The following is an 18,403-nucleotide window of genomic DNA, read 5'->3' on the forward strand; positions in this document are numbered from 1 at the left end:
GGCACAAAGTCCTGTCTACTTTTCTCAGTAGATAGGGCTTTGCATCTAAAACCTTGAGTGGTTGCTCGGAAATGTCCATGTGCAACCCTAGAAACACCCTCTTGACACAAAGTAGCACGTAGCTCTGCTTTGCGTTATGTTAGGTACTTTCCGGTGTAAATCAGAATTTTTATTGGAAGGAAAATCCCAGCACAACACTTTGCCCTGGGTTTAGACCACTTTTGTGATGCAAACCTACTGAAAAGAGTTAGTATATTTCCACCTAACTTGTTTTTTTCTCAGTTTTGGAGAAGGGTGAGCGGTCTCAAGTTAACCCGTGACAGTCATTTAGTTAGAGAAGGGCGAGGGGTCACAAGTTATCCAATGATAGTCATTCAGTTAAAGAAGGAAGTTATCCAATGATAGTCATTCAGTTAAAGAAGGAAGTTATCCAATGATAGTCATTCAGTTAGAGAAGGGTGAGTGGTCTCAAGTTATCCCATGATAGTAATTCAGGTCGAAAAGGGTGAGCAATCTCAAGTTATTCCATGATAGTCATTCAGTTAGAGAAGAGTGAGCGATCTCAAGTTGCACCGTGATAGTCATTCAGTTAGAGAAGAGTGAGCGATCTCAAGTGGCCCCGTGATAGTCATTCAGTTAGAGAAGGGTGAGCAAGGTCGGATGTATGACGGTACAATGTGGGATTTACACCGCAGTACCATTACAACGAGGGTTTTACAACGCAAGTCGTTACCACGACTTGCGCTGTTGGGTGCTGGACTTAGAAATAGTAAGATTTACTATTCCAACACCAGCCTACGTACAGTAGGGAAGGTGTTGGAATAGTAAATCTACTATTCCTTGGTCTAGAGCACCCTCCAGCGCAAGTCGTGGTAACGATTTGCGTTGTAAAACCCTCGTTGTAATGGCACTGCGGTGTAAAACCTGCGTTGTAATGGATGTTCCCCGCGAGGTCGAGTTACCACGTGATAGTCATTCAGTTACAGAAGGGTGAGTGATCTCAAGTTATCCCATGATAGTCATTCATTTAGAGAAGGGTGAGCGATCTCAAATTATCCCATGATAGTCATTCAGTTAGAGAAGGGTGAGCGATCTCAAGTTACAATGTAATAGTCATTCGGTTAGAGAAGGGTGAGCGATCTCAAGTTATCCCATGATAGTCATTCAGTTAGAGAAGGGTGTGCAAGGTCGGATGAATGACGGTACATTGCGGGTTTTACACCGCAGTACCATTACAACGAGGGTTTTACAACGCAAGTCGTTACCACGACTTGCGCTGTTGGGTGCTGGACTTAGGAATAGTAAGATTTACTATTCCAACACCAGCCTACGTACAGTAGGGAAGGTGTTGGAATAGTAAATCTACTATTCCTTGGTCTAGAGCACCCTCCAGCGCAAGTCGTGGTAACGATTTGCGTTGTAAAACCCTCGTTGTAATGGCACTGCGGTGTAAAACCTGCGTTGTAATGGATGTTCCCCGCGAGGTCGAGTTACCACGTGATAGTCATTCAGTTACAGAAGGGTGAGTGATCTCAAGTTATCCCATGATAGTCATTCATTTAGAGAAGGGTGAGCGATCTCAAATTATCCCATGATAGTCATTCAGTTAGAGAAGGGTGAGCGATCTCAAGTTACCACGTAATAGTCATTCAGTTAGAGAAGGGTGAGCGATTTCAAGTTATCCCATCATAGTCATTCATTTAGAGAAGGGTGAGCGAGGTTGAGTTACCACGTGATAGTCATTCAGTTAGAGAAGGGTGAGCGATCTCAAGTTATCCGATGATAGTCATTCATTTAGAGAAGGGTGAGCGATCTCAAATTATCCCATGATAGTCATTCAGTTAGAGAAGGGTGAGCGATCCCAAGTTACCACGTAATAGTCATTCAGTTAGAGAAGGGTGAGCGATTTCAAGTTATCCCATCATAGTCATTCATTTAGAGAAGGGTGAGCGAGGTTGAGTTACCACGTGATAGTCATTCAGTTAGAGAAGGGTGAGCGATCTCAAGTTATCCCATGATAGTCATTCAGTTAGAAAAGGGTGAGCAATGTCAAGTTATCCCATTATAGTCATTCAGTTAGAGAAGGGTGATCGAGGTCAAGTTACCCCGTGATAGTCATTCAGTTAGAGAAGGGTGAGCGAGGTTGAGTTACCCCGTGATAGTCATTCAGTTAGAGAAGGATGAGCAATCTCAAGTTACCCCATGAAAGTCATTCAGTTTGAGAAAGGCGAGCGACCTCATGTTACCCCGTGATAGTCATTCAGTTAGAGGGTGAGCGATCTCAAGTTACCCCGTGATAGTCATTCAGTTAGAGAAGGGTGAGCAATGTCAAGTTATCCCATTATAGTCATTCAGGTAGAAAAGGGTGAGCGATCTCCAGTTATCCCATGATAGTCATTCAGTTAGAGAAGGGTGAGCAATCTCAAGTTATCCCGTGATTGTCATTCAGTTACAGAAGGGTGAGCGATCTCAAGTTATCCCATGATAGTCATTCAGTTAGAGAAGAGTGAGCGATCTCAAGTTACCCCGTGATAGTCATTCAATTAGAGAAGGGTGAGCGATCTCAAGTTATCCCATGATAGTCATTCAGTTAGAGAAGGGTGAGCGATCTCAAGTTATCCCATGATAGTCATTCAGTTAGAGAATGGTGAGCGATCTCAAGTTACCACCTGATAGTTATTCAGTTAGAGAAGGGTGAGCGATCTCAAGTTATCCCATGATAGTCATTAATTTAGGGAAGGGTGAGCGAGGTCGAGTTACCACGTGATAGTCATTCAGTTAGAGAAGGGTGAGCGATCTCAAGTTATCCCATGATATTCATTCAGTTAGAGAACGGTGAGCGATCTCAAGTTACCCCGTAATAGTCATTCAGTTAGAGAAGGGTGAGGGATCTCAAGTTACCCCGTAATAGTCATTAAGTTAGAGAAGAGTGAGCGATCTCAAGTTACCCCGTGATAGTCATTCAGTTAGAGAAGGGTGAGCGATCTCAAGCTATCCCATAACAGTCATTCAGTTAGAGAAGGGTGAGCAATCTCAAGTTACCACGTGATAGTCATTCAGTTAGAGAAGGGTGAGCGATCTCAAGTTATCCTGTGACAGTCATTCAGTTAGAGAAGGGCTAGCAGTCTCAAGTTACCCTGTGATAGTCATTCAGTTAGAGAATGGTGAGCGACCTCATGTTACCTTGAGATACTCATTCAGTTAGAGAAGGGTGAGCGACCTCATGTTACCCCCGTGATAGTCATTCAGTTAGAGAAGGGTGAGCGATCTCAAGTTACCTTGAGATAGTCATTCAGTTAGAGAAGGGCGAGCGACCTCATGTTACCCAGCGATAGTCATTCAGTTAGAGAAGGGTGAGCGATCTCAAGTTATCCCACTGTAGTCATTCATTTACAGAAATGTGAGCGATGTCAAGTTAGCCCGTTATAGTCATTCAGGTAGAGACGGGTGAGCGATCTCAAGTTATCCCGTGATAGTCATTCAGTTAGAGAAAAGTGAGCGATCTCAAGTTACCCCGTGATAGTCATTCAGTTAGAGAAGGGTGAGCGAGGTCGAGTTACCACGTGATAGTCATTCAGTTAGAGAAGGGTGAGCAATCTCAAGTTATCCCGTGATAGTCATTCAGTTAGAGAAGGGTGAGCAATCTCAAGTTATCCCACGATAGTCATTCAGTTAGAGAAGGGTGAGCGAGGTCGAGTTACCCCGTGATAGTCATTCAGTTAAAGAAGGGTGAGCGATCTCAAGTTACCCCGTGATAGTCATTCAGTTAGAGAAGGGTGAACGAGGTCGAGTTACCCCGTGATAGTCATTCAGTTAAAGAAGGGTGAGCGATCTCGAGTTACCCCGTGATAGTCATTCAGTTAGAGAAGGGTGAACGAGGTCGAGTTACCCCGTGATAGTCATTTAGTTAGAGAAGGGTGAGCGATCTCGAGTTACCCCATGATAGTCATTCAGTTAGGGAAGGACGAGCGATCTCGAGTTACCCCGTGATAGTCATTCAGTTAGAGAAGGGTGAGCGATCTCGAGTTACCACGTGATAGTCATTCAGTTAGGGAAGGACGAGCGATCTCGAGTTACCCCGTGATAGTCATTCAGTTAGAGAAGGGCGAGCGAGGTCGAGTTACCACGTGATAGTCATTCAGTTAGAGAAGGACGAGCGATCTCGAGTTACCCCGTGATTGTCATTCAGTTAGAAAAGGGTGAGCAATGTCAAGTTATCCCATTATAGTCATTCAGTTAGAGAAGGGTGAGCGATCTCGAGTTACCCCATGATAGTCATTCAGTTAGAGAAGGACGAGCGATCTCGAGTTACCCCGTGATAGTCATTCAGTTAGGGAAGGGCGAGTGATCTCGAGTTACCTCGTGATAGTCATTCAGTTAGAGAAGGGTGAGCGATCTCGAGTTACCCCATGATAGTCATTCAGTTAGGGAAGGACGAGCGATCTCGAGTTACCCCGTGATAGTCATTCAGTAAGAGAAGGGTGAGCGATCTCGAGTTACCACGTGATAGTCATTCAGTTAGGGAAGGACGAGCGATCTCGAGTTACCCCGTGATAGTCATTCAGTTAGAGAAGGGCGAGCGAGGTCGAGTTACCACGTGATAGTCATTCAGTTAGAGAAGGACGAGCGATCTCGAGTTACCCCGTGATAGTCATTCAGTTAGGGAAGGGCGAGTGATCTCGAGTTACCTCGTGATAGTCATTCAGTTAGAGAAGGGTGAGCGATCTCGAGTTACCCCATGATAGTCATTCAGTTAGGGAAGGACGAGCGATCTCGAGTTACCCCGTGATAGTCATTCAGTTAGAGAAGGGTGAGCGATCTCGAGTTACCACGTGATAGTCATTCAGTTAGGGAAGGACGAGCGATCTCGAGTTACCCCGTGATAGTCATTCAGTTAGAGAAGGGCGAGCGAGGTCGAGTTACCACGTGATAGTCATTCAGTTAGAGAAGGACGAGCGATCTCGAGTTACCCCGTGATTGTCATTCAGTTAGAAAAGGGTGAGCAATGTCAAGTTATCCCATTATAGTCATTCAGTTAGAGAAGGGTGAGCGATCTCAAGTTACCCCGGGATAGTCATTCAGTTAGAGAAGGGTGAGCGATCTCAAGTTATCCCGTGATAGTCATTCAGTTATAGAAGGGTGAGCGAGGTCGAGTTACCCCGTGATAGTCATTCAGTTTGAGAAGGGTGAGCGAGGTCGAGTTACCCCGTGATAGTCATTCAGGTAGAGAAGGACGAGCGATCTCGAGTTACCCCGTGATAGTCATTCAGTTAGAGAAGGACGAGCGATCTCGAGTTACCCCGTGATAGTCATTCAGTTAGAGAAGGACGAGCGATCTCGAGTTACCCCGTGATAGTCATTCAGTTAGGGAAGGACGAGCGATCTCGAGTTACCCCGTGATAGTGATTCAGTTAGAGAAGGACGAGCGATCTCGAGTTACCCCGTGATAGTCATTCAGTTAGGGAAGGACGAGCGATCTCGAGTTACCCCGTGATAGTGATTCAGTTAGAGAAGGACGAGCGATCTCGAGTTACCCCGTGATAGTCATTCAGTTAGAGAAGGACGAGCGATCTTGAGTTACCCCGTGATAGTCATTCAGTTAGGGAAGGACGAGCGATCTCGAGTTACCCCGTGATAGTGATTCAGTTAGAGAAGGACGAGCGATCTCGAGTTACCCCGTGATAGTCATTCAGTTAGAGAAGGACGAGCGATCTCGAGTTACCCCGTGATAGTCATTCAGTTAGGGAAGGACGAGCGATCTCGAGTTACCCCGTGATAGTGATTCAGTTAGAGAAGGACGAGCGATCTCGAGTTACCCCGTGATAGTCATTCAGTTAGGGAAGGACGAGCGATCTCGAGTTACCCCGTGATAGTGATTCAGTTAGAGAAGGGCGAGCGATCTCGAGTTACCCCATGATAGTCATTCAGTTAGAGAAGGGCGAGACCACAAATCACCAGGGAGAGCTCAGTCATGGCCTGGCTCTCGCTCTCAGAGCCCATAAACGAGCCGAGCTCTGCCAAGATACAGCCTGGAAACCAGGCAACAACCTTCGTGCTAGAATTTGCTGAGGTGTCTTCAAGATCAAGAAAGCGCCTCTGTTTAACTCACTTAAGCCTTTCCCCTTAGTTTATCAGATGTTTGCTAAGGTATTTATTAAAAGCAAGAGATTTTAACCAGGACCTGAGATACATTCCTGTGGGCTCCTGGCGACAATGCTATAGGGATCTAAGAGGCAGGTTTGGGGCATGGGCGCCATATATACGTGACCATGATTCTTAAAATAAATGCAACATTAATATATAGACGGGCAAATCATACACAAGAGATGGTTTAGTACAATTCTCCTCTTGAATTAATGTATTTGAAGGTGCTCGGGAGATTTTTTCATCTCCGTCTCGTACCTTTCCAATTGTCCCCAAATGTTCCCCTCCCCCTCCAGATTCTGGGTGCATGAGGTCTAACTGGGATGTATGACGTTACAACACATGCTTTTACCACGCATGCCGTTACAACGCGGTTTTTACAACGCATACCATTACAACGCATAGCGCTTTGGGGTGCGGGATAGTGAATAGTTTAATTTACTATTCCAACTCCAGTCCCCGTGGATAGTAGGGAAGGCGTTGGATAGTAAATTAAATCTATTCCCTATCCTAGAGCCCCCCCCCAGTGCAATGCGTTGTAATGGTTTTCGTTGTAAAACCTGCGTTGTAATAGCACTGCGTGGTAAAAGTTGCGTTGTAAAGGATGTTTCCCGTCTAACTGACGTGTGGAGTCTGGAATTTAAAGAAATGCATGAATGGAAATGTGAAAGATTAGGAATGCAAGTTATGTTTCGGTGCTGACTAGGGTGTGCCCTCTTTACCGTTCACCTACCTTGTACCCCAAAAGGTGGCCGTTGATGCTGTCCTTGGGCACTGGGGACCACGTCACTTCTATCGTGCTCCAGTTCAGGCACAGCACCCCTACATTAATGGGGTACGCAGAGGGGTCTATAGGAAGGGAGAATGAAGGACAAAGCACAGATCAGGAGAGCTAATAACATGTCATGTGAGTCTGTTTCGGGACCCCATAGGGCCTCTGTAGGGGATGGACCCCTCGGCCTTCTTCCCTCGCCCCGCCGCGTGCCGTGCAGGAAGCCCACCCTAGCGCCTTGCTTATAGAACAGAGGCCGGTGCTGAGCTGCTCACATGTGTCCAGGTTACATCTGATGCTGCTGCTCCCAACCCCTGCGTCGAGTCTCTTGGAGAACCCCACAAGTCCAACCCCCAACGCCCACCTGGGGTCTTGAGATCCTGTGGCACTGAGGATGCCACCCCCGTGCCAGGTACAACGACAAGGAGAAAGGGGCGGCTTAACCAGTGATGGGCGATGGTGAGCTGCGGTCCTTTATAAGGGGCAGTGGGGGTAATAATGCCTTTAAAAAGGGCAGTTGGGGTAGTGGGGCCGTTATAAAGGTCAGTGGGGGTAATGGGGCCTTTATAAAGAGCAGTGGGGGTAATGGGTCCTTAATAGAGGCCAGTGGGGTTAATGGGTCCTTTATAGAGGGCAGTGGGGGTAACGGGTACTCTATAAAGAGCAGTGGGGGTAATGGGTCCTTTATAAAGTGTAGTGGGGGTAGTGGGTCCTTTATAGGGGGCAGTGGGGTTAATGGGTCCTTTATAGAGGGCAGTGGGGGTAATGCAGCCTTTATAAAGTGTAGTGGGGGTAATGGGTCCTTTATAAAGTGTAGTGGGGGTAATGGGTCCTTTATAAAGGGCAGTGGGGGCAATGGGTCCTTTATAGAAGGCAGTGGGGGCAATGGGTCCTTTATAGAGGGCAGTGGGGGTAATGGGTCCTTTATAAAGAGCAGTGGGGGTAACGGGTACTCTATAAAGAGCAGTGGGGGTAATGGGGCCCTTATAAAGGGCAGTGGGGGTAACGGGTACTCTATAAAGAGCAGTGGGGGTAATGGGGCCCTTATAAAGGGCAGTGGGGGTAACGGGTACTCTATAAAGAGCAGTGGGGGTAATGGGGCCTTTATAAAGGGTAGTGGGGGTAACGGGTACTCTATAAAGAGCAGTGGGGGTAATGGGGCCTTTATAAAGGGCAGTGGTTGTAATGGGCACTTTATACATGGCAGTGGGCCCTTTCTAAAGGGTAGTGAGGATAATGGGTCCTTTATAAAGGGTAGTGAGGATAATGGGTCCTTCATAAAGGGTAGTGGGGATAATGGGTCCTTCATAAAGGGTAGTGGGAGTGATGGGTCCTTTATAAGGGGCGGCAGTTCTCAGACATCACCAGACGCAGACATCAGGTACGTTTCGCGAGCAGGCGTACTCACAGTCCTCTCCAGAGTAACCGATGTACACATTGGGCTCCGGACCTTCTCCCACTTCATTGAATGACTGCACTTTGATCTCATATGGAACAAAAGTGTGGGTGTCATGGACCACGTATGGGGGGCTGTCGGCGATGTGAGTCTGCCATTCCGTCTCTTTATGCTGCATCCGATACTTCACAATGTATCCGAACCCCGGCGCGTTCCAGTCGACCCCCTTCATGGGCTGCGGAGGGGGTAGAAGAAGAAAAAAATGAGCACACGATCACAGCAGAGACAGAGGAGCCCCCCCATCTTGTCATGAGGCTTACTTTGTGTGCATGTGAGGTATTATGTCAAACCTCACTACATGAGAAGTTTGAGGGTGGGTGAAAATCAGGGGTGTGGGCAGTGTGTTAAATGGGAATGTAAAAGTGCAGGTACTCACTAGTTAGAGTACCTGTTTGCTCCTGAGAAGTGCCAGTACTCTCCCGTTAAATATTTCGCAAAAGTGCTGACAAGTGCAGATATTCCCTCCCTCCTTATTGTAATTCTGCATTTGACCGATACCTCATGTCATACATCATAACCTCTCCTCCTTGAGACCCTGTCTCTAAAATACCACATTACCTAATCGCTGCCCACCTTTCTATCTCGCCAAACATTCACCTGAAACCACACGGCCCCCACTGTTGCTCACCAACATGGTATTAAAATATTACAAAGTAACTGGAGTATATGTATTTGAGCTTGTAAAGCGCACTGCTACCCGTAGGTTTCCTGGTGCTGTATAACGCTGGGGAACCCGTCCTGGCTTTCCCTGTGGGATGGTCCCTGCCGGGAGTCCCCAAGGTGGAGCCAGGCATCCCCGGCGTTGATGGGCCCGTTGTGGAGATTAGGCAAGCTAATGCCCAGAGTTGCCGAGTGGGACCCCTGATTAGAGTAAGCACCGAAGCGAGAATTATCGAGTCCACTGACCCAGGTCCACGACCCTGCCGCGTCGGGAATTGAACCCTGTCCCGGGCCGACTTCTGCTCCCGGGTCTGCCGCCTCTAACCAGTGAGCCACACTACTCCACTAATAAAATAAGTAAATGTAAAATTTAAATGCATGAATTTTTTTTCTTGAGAGCACATGAGTAATCGCAGTAACCAACAATAACCACTAGATTAACCACTAACTTTGGGTTCCGGAGTAGCGTCCTACTCACCGTAAAGCACTTCAATGACTTGTCAGTGGTAGTACGTGCTATAGAAATCAAATTACAATTACTCTGCCTTTCAAATTAAAAGAAGTGTGGCTACTCTTCTGTTAAATGTAATACATCAGAGGTACTCTCTCTTTCAAATGAAAGAAGTGCAGGTACACAGGGCCCGATTCACAGAACTAACTTAAGACAAAATCCTAAACTTACTACTTTTGGTATTCACAGTAGTTAGGATTTTGTCTTAAGTTTGTCTTAAGACAGACTTAAGACAGACTTAAGTTAGGATTTTGTCTTAAGTTTGTCTTAAGACAGACTTAAGACAGACTTAAGTTAGGATTTTGTCTTAAGTTTGTCTTAAGACAGACTTAAGACAGACTTAAGTTAGGATTTTGTCTTAAGTTTGCCTTAAGACAGACTTAAGACAGACTTAAGTTAGGATTTTGTCTTAAGTTTGTCTTAAGACAGACTTAAGACAGACTTAAGTTAGGATTTTGTCTTACGTTTTTCTTAAGTCTTTCTTAAGTCTGTCTTAAGACAAACTTAAGACAAAATCCTAACTTCTGTGAATACCAAAAGTAGTAAGTTTAGGATTTTGTCTTAAGTTAGTTCTGTGAATCAGCCCCTAAGTACTGAACGGGCCGTGCCCATGTAAAGCACTGAGCGTGGGGAGGCGGAGGGTGGCACAGGCTGCAGAGATATGGGGGGTGGAAGTGGGTAGATTATGAGGGAATCTTTCACTCACCTCCCAGTAGATGTACATGTTTGTAGGTTCACTGCCTCTCCCTTTCACTTGCTCAGGATTCTTATCAGGGGCTGAGGGGAGGGGAAACAACAAGAGAGAAGAGGTTAGAGTTTTTTATTTAAATTCATGCCTATATACAGGGCAAAGACCCCATGTAGGAGAGTCATAGACCATTTAATACACAGAAGAGAGAGACAGAGAGACAGACAGAGTGGTGGAGAGAGGAAGATGGAAAGAGAGGGAAGCAGAGGCAGAAGAGTGTAGACAGACAGAAAGAGACAGAGAGGGACAGGGCAAAAGAGCAGATAAGGGAGAGGCAGGGTTAGACCAGGAGGGTGACCATGTGTGACACAGAGAGAAAGAAAGAGAGACAGACACACAGTGCGATAGAGAGTTATAGAGAGAGCGAGAGAGTATGAGAAGAAAAGAGTGTGAGATAAGAAGACTGAGAGATAGAGAGGGAGAGAGAGTGAGAGAGAGAGAAAGAGAGAGAGAGAGAGAGAGAGAGAGAGAGAGAGAAAGAGAGAGAGAGAGAGAGAGAAAGAGGAGGGGAGTAGAAAGAGAGACAACTCACAGAGAATCCGAAATGAAAACAAATCCTAATGTCAGATGGTGCCCTATTAACACCCGCGGGTGGACACTGTTCGGTGAGTTTGTCTGTAAAGGGAGCAGAGGAGAGCACTGACTCGCTGATGCATATTCAGGGAGTGGGGAGTAGAGATGGAAACCCATGGAGTGGGAGGAGGGAAGGAGAGGAGAAATGGCCCTTGGCAAAGCCAACTCAAGGACAAGATTGACATCAGTGGCCAGTCTGGGGGAGGAATGCCTTATGAGTGCCAAGAGGTAGCAAGGTGCACATCAGTGTGACTCCAGGCAGGGGAGGAGGGGGAAAAAGGGGGCGTCCCTGGGTCTGAGTCTAGGGTGTAATCCACACTATTGTCATCTTAGTTAAGGCTGGCATTGGTACCAGGCACAGTAAAGCCCTCTCCCCAGTGCTTAATCTGAGCCAGACACTTAATTGTAGGCCTGGGTGGTAAATTCCGTTCCGCTCTCGGAATTTGCAGAATTTCAGTATTTTCGCGTTCCGCGGAGAACGCGAAATTACACAAAATTCTGCGTTCCGCGACTTTGCGAAATTTTTGCTTGTTCGTGTTCTCAAAATACGTATTTGCAAAATATTTCCCCCCGAGCACGCAAACAGCGATTGCAAACAGTAAAAAAGCATCGCGAACAAGCAATCCCGCATGTTCGCGGAATTTCTGCTTGTTCGCAGAGATGTTTTACCGATTCGTGGAGATTTGCGTAACGCGATTACGCAAATTCCGCCCACCCCTACTTAATTGTCAACACTGGCGCTTGTGACAGACTGCCACAAGGTGGTGCTGGTGCTGTCTGGCTAATTTAGAGATGACCACATTCTGAATTATGAATTCAATATATATTAAAAATGACTATTTCCTGTCGCCCAAGCCATTCTTATATCTTTGGGGGATTGAAATAGTCTGAATTGTCACAATTAACCTCCCGATGAGTGTCCTGTTACTTTTTTACAAATGAACCACTGCCTCCCCCTCACCTGCTTTTGCTGTTTCAAACCTATCCGAGAAACCGCTGGGCGTGCTCTTGCCGACCTCGTTGACAGCGGTGACCCGGAACTGGTAATTGACGAAGGGGGAGAGGTCCAGCTCCACGGAGTTGAGGGTGCCATCCACACGCTTCAGCTCGTGCCACTGATTCCGGCTGAAGGAGTCTTCCTCGTACTCGATGATGTACTCTGCAAGAAGAGGAGACACTCAGAGAGATCTGTGAGCACTACATCCAGCAATGATGCTGCACTAATCCTGCACCAAAGAGGACTAGGGAGGTACACTCTTGCTATCCTTGGTTTCTATCCTTCACTGAAGAGGACTAGGCAGAAACAATCATGCTATCCTTGGTTTCTATCCTTCATCGAAGAAGACTAGTCAGGTACAATCTTGCTATCCTTGGTTTCTATGCTTCACTGAAGAGGACTAGGCAGGTACAATCTTACTATCCTTGGTTTCTATCCTTCATCGAAGAGGACTAGTCAGGTACAATCTTGCTATCCTTGGTTTCTATGCTTCAGTGAAGAAGACTAATCAGGTACAATCTTGCTATCCTTGGTTTCTATCCGTCATTGAAGAAGACTAGTCAGGAACAATCTTGCTATCCTTGGTTTCTATCCTTCATCGAAGAGGACTAGTCAGGAGCAATCTTGCTATCCTTGGTTTCTATGCTTCAGTGAAGAGGACTAGTCAGGAACAATTTTGCTATCCTTGGTTTCTATCCTTCATCGAAGAGGACTAGTCAGGAACAATCTTGCTGTCCTTGGTTTCTATCCTTCATCGAAGCGGACTAATCAGGAACAATCTTGCTATCCTTGGTTTCTATCCTTCATCGAAGAGGACTAATCCGGTACAATCTTGCTATCCTTGGTTTCTATCCTTCATCGAAGAGGACTAGGCAGGTACAATCTTGCTATCCTTGGTTTCTATGCTTCAGTGAAGAAGACTAATCAGGGACAATCTTGCTATCCTTGGTTTCTATCCTTCATCGAAGCGGACTAACCGGGAACAATCTTGCTATCCTTGGTTTCTATCCTTCATCGAAGAGGACTAGTCAGGAACAATCTTTCTATCCTTGGTTTCTATCCTTCATCGAAGAGGACTAATCCGGTACAATCTTGCTATCCTTGGTTTCTATCCTTCATCGAAGAGGACTAATCCGGTAAATCTTGCTATCCTTGGTTTCTATCCTTCACTAAAGAGGACTAGGCAGGAACAATCTTGCTATCCTTGGTTTCTATCCTTCATCGAAGAGGACTAGTCAGGAACAATCTTGCTATCCTTGGTTTCTATCCTTCATCGAAGAGGACTAATCCGGTACAATCTTGCTATCCTTGGTTTCTATCCTTCATCGAAGAGAACTAGGCAGAAACAATCATGCTATCCTTGGTTTCTATCCTTCATCGAAGAAGACTAGTCAGGTACAATCTTGCTATCCTTGGTTTCTATGCTTCACTGAAGAGGACTAGGCAGGTACAATCTTACTATCCTTGGTTTCTATCCTTCATCGAAGAGGACTAGTCAGGTACAATCTTGCTATCCTTGGTTTCTATGCTTCAGTGAAGAAGACTAATCAGGTACAATCTTGCTATCCTTGGTTTCTATCCGTCATTGAAGAAGACTAGTCAGGAACAATCTTGCTATCCTTGGTTTCTATCCTTCATCGAAGAGGACTAGTCAGGAGCAATCTTGCTATCCTTGGTTTCTATGCTTCAGTGAAGAGGACTAGTCAGGAACAATCTTGCTATCCTTGATTTCTATCCTTCATCGAAGCGGACTAATCAGGAACAATTTTGCTATCCTTGGTTTCTATCCTTCATCGAAGAGGACTAGTCAGGAACAATCTTGCTGTCCTTGGTTTCTATCCTTCATCGAAGAGGACTAATCCGGTACAATCTTGCTATCCTTGGTTTCTATCCTTCATCGAAGAGGACTAGGCAGGTACAATCTTGCTATCCTTGGTTTCTATGCTTCAGTGAAGAAGACTAATCAGGTACAATCTTGCTATCCTTGGTTTCTATCCTTCATCGAAGCAGACTAACCGGGAACAATCTTGCTATCCTTGGTTTCTATCCTTCATCGAAGAGGACTAGTCAGGAACAATCTTTCTATCCTTGGTTTCTATCCTTCATCGAAGAGGACTAATCCGGTACAATCTTGCTATCCTTGGTTTCTATCCTTCATCGAAGAGGACTAATCCGGTAAATCTTGCTATCCTTGGTTTCTATCCTTCACTAAAGAGGACTAGGCAGGAACAATCTTGCTATCCTTGGTTTCTATCCTTCATCGAAGAGGACTAGTCAGGAACAATCTTGCTATCCTTGGGTTCTATCCTTCATCGAAGAGGACTAATCCGGTACAATCTTGCTATCCTTGGTTTCTATCCTTCATCGAAGAGGACTAATCGGGAACAATCTTGCTATCCTTGGTTTCTATCCTTCATCGAAGAGGACTAGTCAGGAACAATCTTGCTATCCTTGGTTTCTATCCTTCATCGAAGAAGACTAATCTGGTACAATCTTGCTATCCTTGGTTTCTATCCTTCATCGAAGAGGACAAATCCGGTACAATCTTGCTATCCTTGGGTTCTATGCTTCAGTGAAGAGGACTAGTCAGGATCAATCTTGCTATACTTGGTTTCTATGCTTCAGTGAAGAGGACTAGGCTGGAACAATCTTACTATCCTTGGTTTCTATCCTTCATCGAAGAAGACTAGTCAAGTACAATCTTGCTATCCTTGGTTTCTATCCTTCATCGAAGAAGACTAGTCAGGTACAATCTTGCTATCCTTGGTTTCCATGCTTCAGTGAAGAGGACTAGTCAGGAACAATCTTGCTATCCTTGGTTTCTATCCTTCATCGAAGAGGACTAATCTGGTACAAGCTTGCTATCCTTGGTTTCTATCCTTCATCGAAGAGGACTAGGCAGGAACAATCTTGCTATCCTTGGTTTCTATCCTTCATCGAAGAAGACTAGTCAGGTACAATCTTGCTATCCTTGGGTTCTATGCTTCAGTGAATAGGACTAGTCAGGAACAATCTTGCTATACTTGGTTTCTATGCTTCGGTGAAGAGGACTAGGCAGGAAAAATCTTACTATCTTTGGTTTCTATCCTTCATCGAAGAAGACTAGTCAAGTACAATCTTGCTATCTTTGGTTTCTATCCTTCTTCGAAGAAGACTAGTCAGGAACAATCTGGCAATCCTTGGTTTCTATCCTTCATCGAAGAAGACTAGTCAGGTACAATCTTGCTATCCTTGGTTTCTGTCCTTCACCGAAGAGCACTAGGCAGGTATAATCATGCTATCGATGGGCCAGAGTAGTGGCCTACCGTCCTTATCAGAAAAGGCGTACTCCTCGTATCTTGATGTCAAAGATATGAGGAGTACGCCCATCGTTTTCCAATTACTACTTTGGGGTGACCATTTCCCTACGAGTAAACCTCCAGAATAATACGGAGGTTGCCTGGCTGCTATACTGGCCCGTATACTTCAAATTATTTCTTTGGGATGACCAATTCCCTCTGAGCAAAAAACCCCTAGAGCAACACGGAGGAGCGTGGGCCGGTATTTTAAGCCATTGGATACTACCTGTCCATGCGGGGGTTCTACCCACTTGTAGTTATAGAGGCCTTTTATGAATTCGACCCTACGGTTTCAGGACCCTTTTGAGCTTTAACTGAGAGAATTGAGCCCTGATGAAGTTCCAATGGAACGAAACGTGTTGGCTGTGGTTGAATTTAAAAAAAAATTAAAAGCATAAAGGAGATATTTGGACAAATTTGAAGCTTTCTTTGACTCCATTTCTGGTGCACCGTCCTTTTCTTCATGATACAATTTTCAAGATACTGCCTAGAAATTCTCCAGATTACTAACATATTGGAAGGATACATTTGATATCATAAAAATTCCTAATATCAAAACTATATGAATACTAATATGACCTTATTTGGAAATGTTACGCCCTAAAAGAAACTGCTTAAGATCTCAGTAGCCATAATCTTATCTCAGTTACCTGCATGAGTTTATTTATTTGTATACTAAATATTGACCTACATGTTTTGAAATGATGTGAAAGAAATTAGCACTACATAGAAACCTAATCTATTCTGTACCACCAAACACAGTGAATCATCAGACATTCTTCAGAGCAAAAGAGCCAGCCATCATTTTGGAAATATTAATTCTATGAAAGTGCATTTACACATGGGAGTTCTAACTAAGTAAAAAGAGTCAACCTTGCTAAAAAAATAAACTAAATTAAAAAAACACAAGAAAATATTACTGGAACAGTTTCTAGAGATGTTTGATTAATGAGGTCCTGTAGTGGAGTAGGGGGCAGATGTATCATCCGTTTTTTTAGTCGCAAACGCTGCAATTTGCAAAAAAGCCGCGTTTGCTACTAAAAACACAGAAAATGCGATGTATGATGAAAATCGCATCGCAAAATTTTCAATTCCTTAATTTTGCGCAAGCATTTAAGGAATCGCAAAAAGCGATTCCTTAAATGCTATGTAAGAAGCAATCAAGTTTTGCGATTTCACCATAAGAAATCGCAAATTACCACCAACTTCAAGTTGGTGGTAATTTGCGATTTCTTTCACAAATGCATTTTTGGGCATTTGTGAAGGTGCCATATGGCGCACATACATGCCCTTAGGGCATGCATGTGCGCCATATGCGCACACATGTTCATTTCAGGGGTGCATCAGGGTGTCCTTATGACACCCTTGCACCCTTGAAATTATTCTCAATTTGCGATTCTCAAATTGCGAATCGCACATTGAGAATAACTTCCCATTCATTCCTATGGGCCTCCTGGCCCTTAGAAATGAATGGGAAAGTATTCCTTAATTGCGATTTCGCAATTTGCTAATCGCAATTAAGGAATATTAAGAAATTGCAAAAAAAATGTAAATTTCTACATACATCCCATTTTGCAATTCTCAAATAGCGATTTCTAAAAAATCGCTATTTGAGAATCGCAAATGAGGGTGTTGATACATCTGCCCCTTAAGTGATTTATAGGTATCCTTCAATTATCCAGCTATGTTAAGTAAGCAGGATAATTAATTAAAAGGTCAATTCGTACTCAAAAATGGGAAAATAATTTCCTCTCTTCACCTATTGCAGATGGATTCCTAACAAGCACTAGCAAAGCCAATAAGTCTGGCCTTTGCAAGATGTGTAAGGTGGTGTGAGTGTTCATTTTCTTATTGCAAACATATGCCATGGAAATTAAAATTGGGGAAAAAGACAACATTCTGCTGCTGAAACACGGTGGCCACATTCTGGTAATTATAAATGTAAGATTACAAACAAGAACCATCTGCATAATTTTTATAGAACCATACAGGTGCTACCTGGAAGGCAGGTGTACTTGGTACAAGTGTACGAACACTTTGTTTAAATGTACATTACAGAAAGTTGTGAAAGTTTGTGTGGAAAGTATTTAACGCGTTTTCCTAGAGAAACGCAATCCTCCCTTTCAAGAGTAAACGTAGCTTGATAACAGAAAAAGAACACGCGGAACTATCTTAGGATCTGAAACTAATCATTAACAGATTTTATATCTTTAGGAAATCTACTAATACTTTGCAGTGATTAACAGTTCAATTGAGTTTTCTATTGAGACTGTTTTTTGTTGGATGCTTATGAACTGTGAGCAAGCTTTCCTTTGACCTGTTGGAATATGCTTTTCACTATGTATTGTATTGTAATTGCATTTATATAGCGCTTACTACCCCTGATGAGGCATCAAAGCGCTTTTTTGGCGAGTAGCACGCTACTCCGGGAACCCATAGAGGATTAGTGTTGAATTAGTATAGTGAAACATGCAAGTACATTTTAAGTGGTGCATAGGTTAGTCAGTTATTTGGATTCGGAAGGATAGAAGGGGAAAGAAGGTTTGTATTCATATAGCACTTCTAACCCCTAATGGGGAGTTGCAGTGCTTTTTTTGGCGAGTAGCGCGCTACTCCGGGACCCATAGAGGATTAGTGTTGAATTAGTATAGTGAAACATGCAAGTACATTTTAAGTGGTGGATAGGTTAGTCAGTTACTTGGATTCTGAAAGATAGCAGAAGGAAAGAGGAGGTAAAAATAGGTTTGTATTTATATAGCGCTTGTTACCCCCGATTGGGCGTTGAAGCACGCCACTCCGGAACCCATAAAGGATTAGTGCTGAGTTAGTATGGTAAAATATGAAAGTAATTTGAGTAGTGGATATTAGGCAGTTATTTGTTGTGAGTAACACTTTAGCATACGTTGGGTCACTCAGTTACTTTCATTTATTGTTTGGCGATAGAATACGCGGAGTTCTGCACCTCTGCATTTAATACAATAATAGTATAAATAGATATTGTTTGGTTTTCGTAATGCTAGCTTCTTTCCCAAGACACACAATGTTGCATGTGTGTTTTTTTGTAGGAAAAACATAAAAACGGTATCTGTCCTAGCTGGCATTGGACTCCTTATGTAAGGGAGACCATGCCATGTTTTCCATATGCCATGTTCTTCTAAATAGACCCCACATGAATTGGATCAGTAGCAACCCTATATAACATGT

At 44.3% G+C, this 18,403-nt stretch overlaps 1 protein-coding gene across 2 annotated transcripts in view; it reads right to left on the bottom strand.

Annotated features, from left to right (window-relative positions):
- Window positions 1-18,403, bottom strand: part of L1CAM (L1 cell adhesion molecule) — a 699,580-nt gene that overhangs the window by 26,391 nt on the left and 654,786 nt on the right. For both annotated transcript variants that reach the window (XM_078664585.1, XM_078664586.1), the window contains 4 exons: window positions 11,826-12,023; window positions 10,250-10,320; window positions 8,325-8,547; window positions 6,878-6,993 (listed from right to left, as the gene is read on the bottom strand). In XM_078664585.1, the coding sequence (XP_078520711.1) occupies window positions 6,878-6,993; window positions 8,325-8,547; window positions 10,250-10,320; window positions 11,826-12,023 (608 nt within the window). The remainder of the gene's footprint in view (window positions 1-6,877; window positions 6,994-8,324; window positions 8,548-10,249; window positions 10,321-11,825; window positions 12,024-18,403) is intronic.

Source organism: Lissotriton helveticus, chromosome 10 (genome assembly GCF_964261635.1).
Source record: "Lissotriton helveticus chromosome 10, aLisHel1.1, whole genome shotgun sequence".
In the NCBI taxonomy this organism is placed as follows: Eukaryota; Metazoa; Chordata; class Amphibia; order Caudata; family Salamandridae; genus Lissotriton; species Lissotriton helveticus.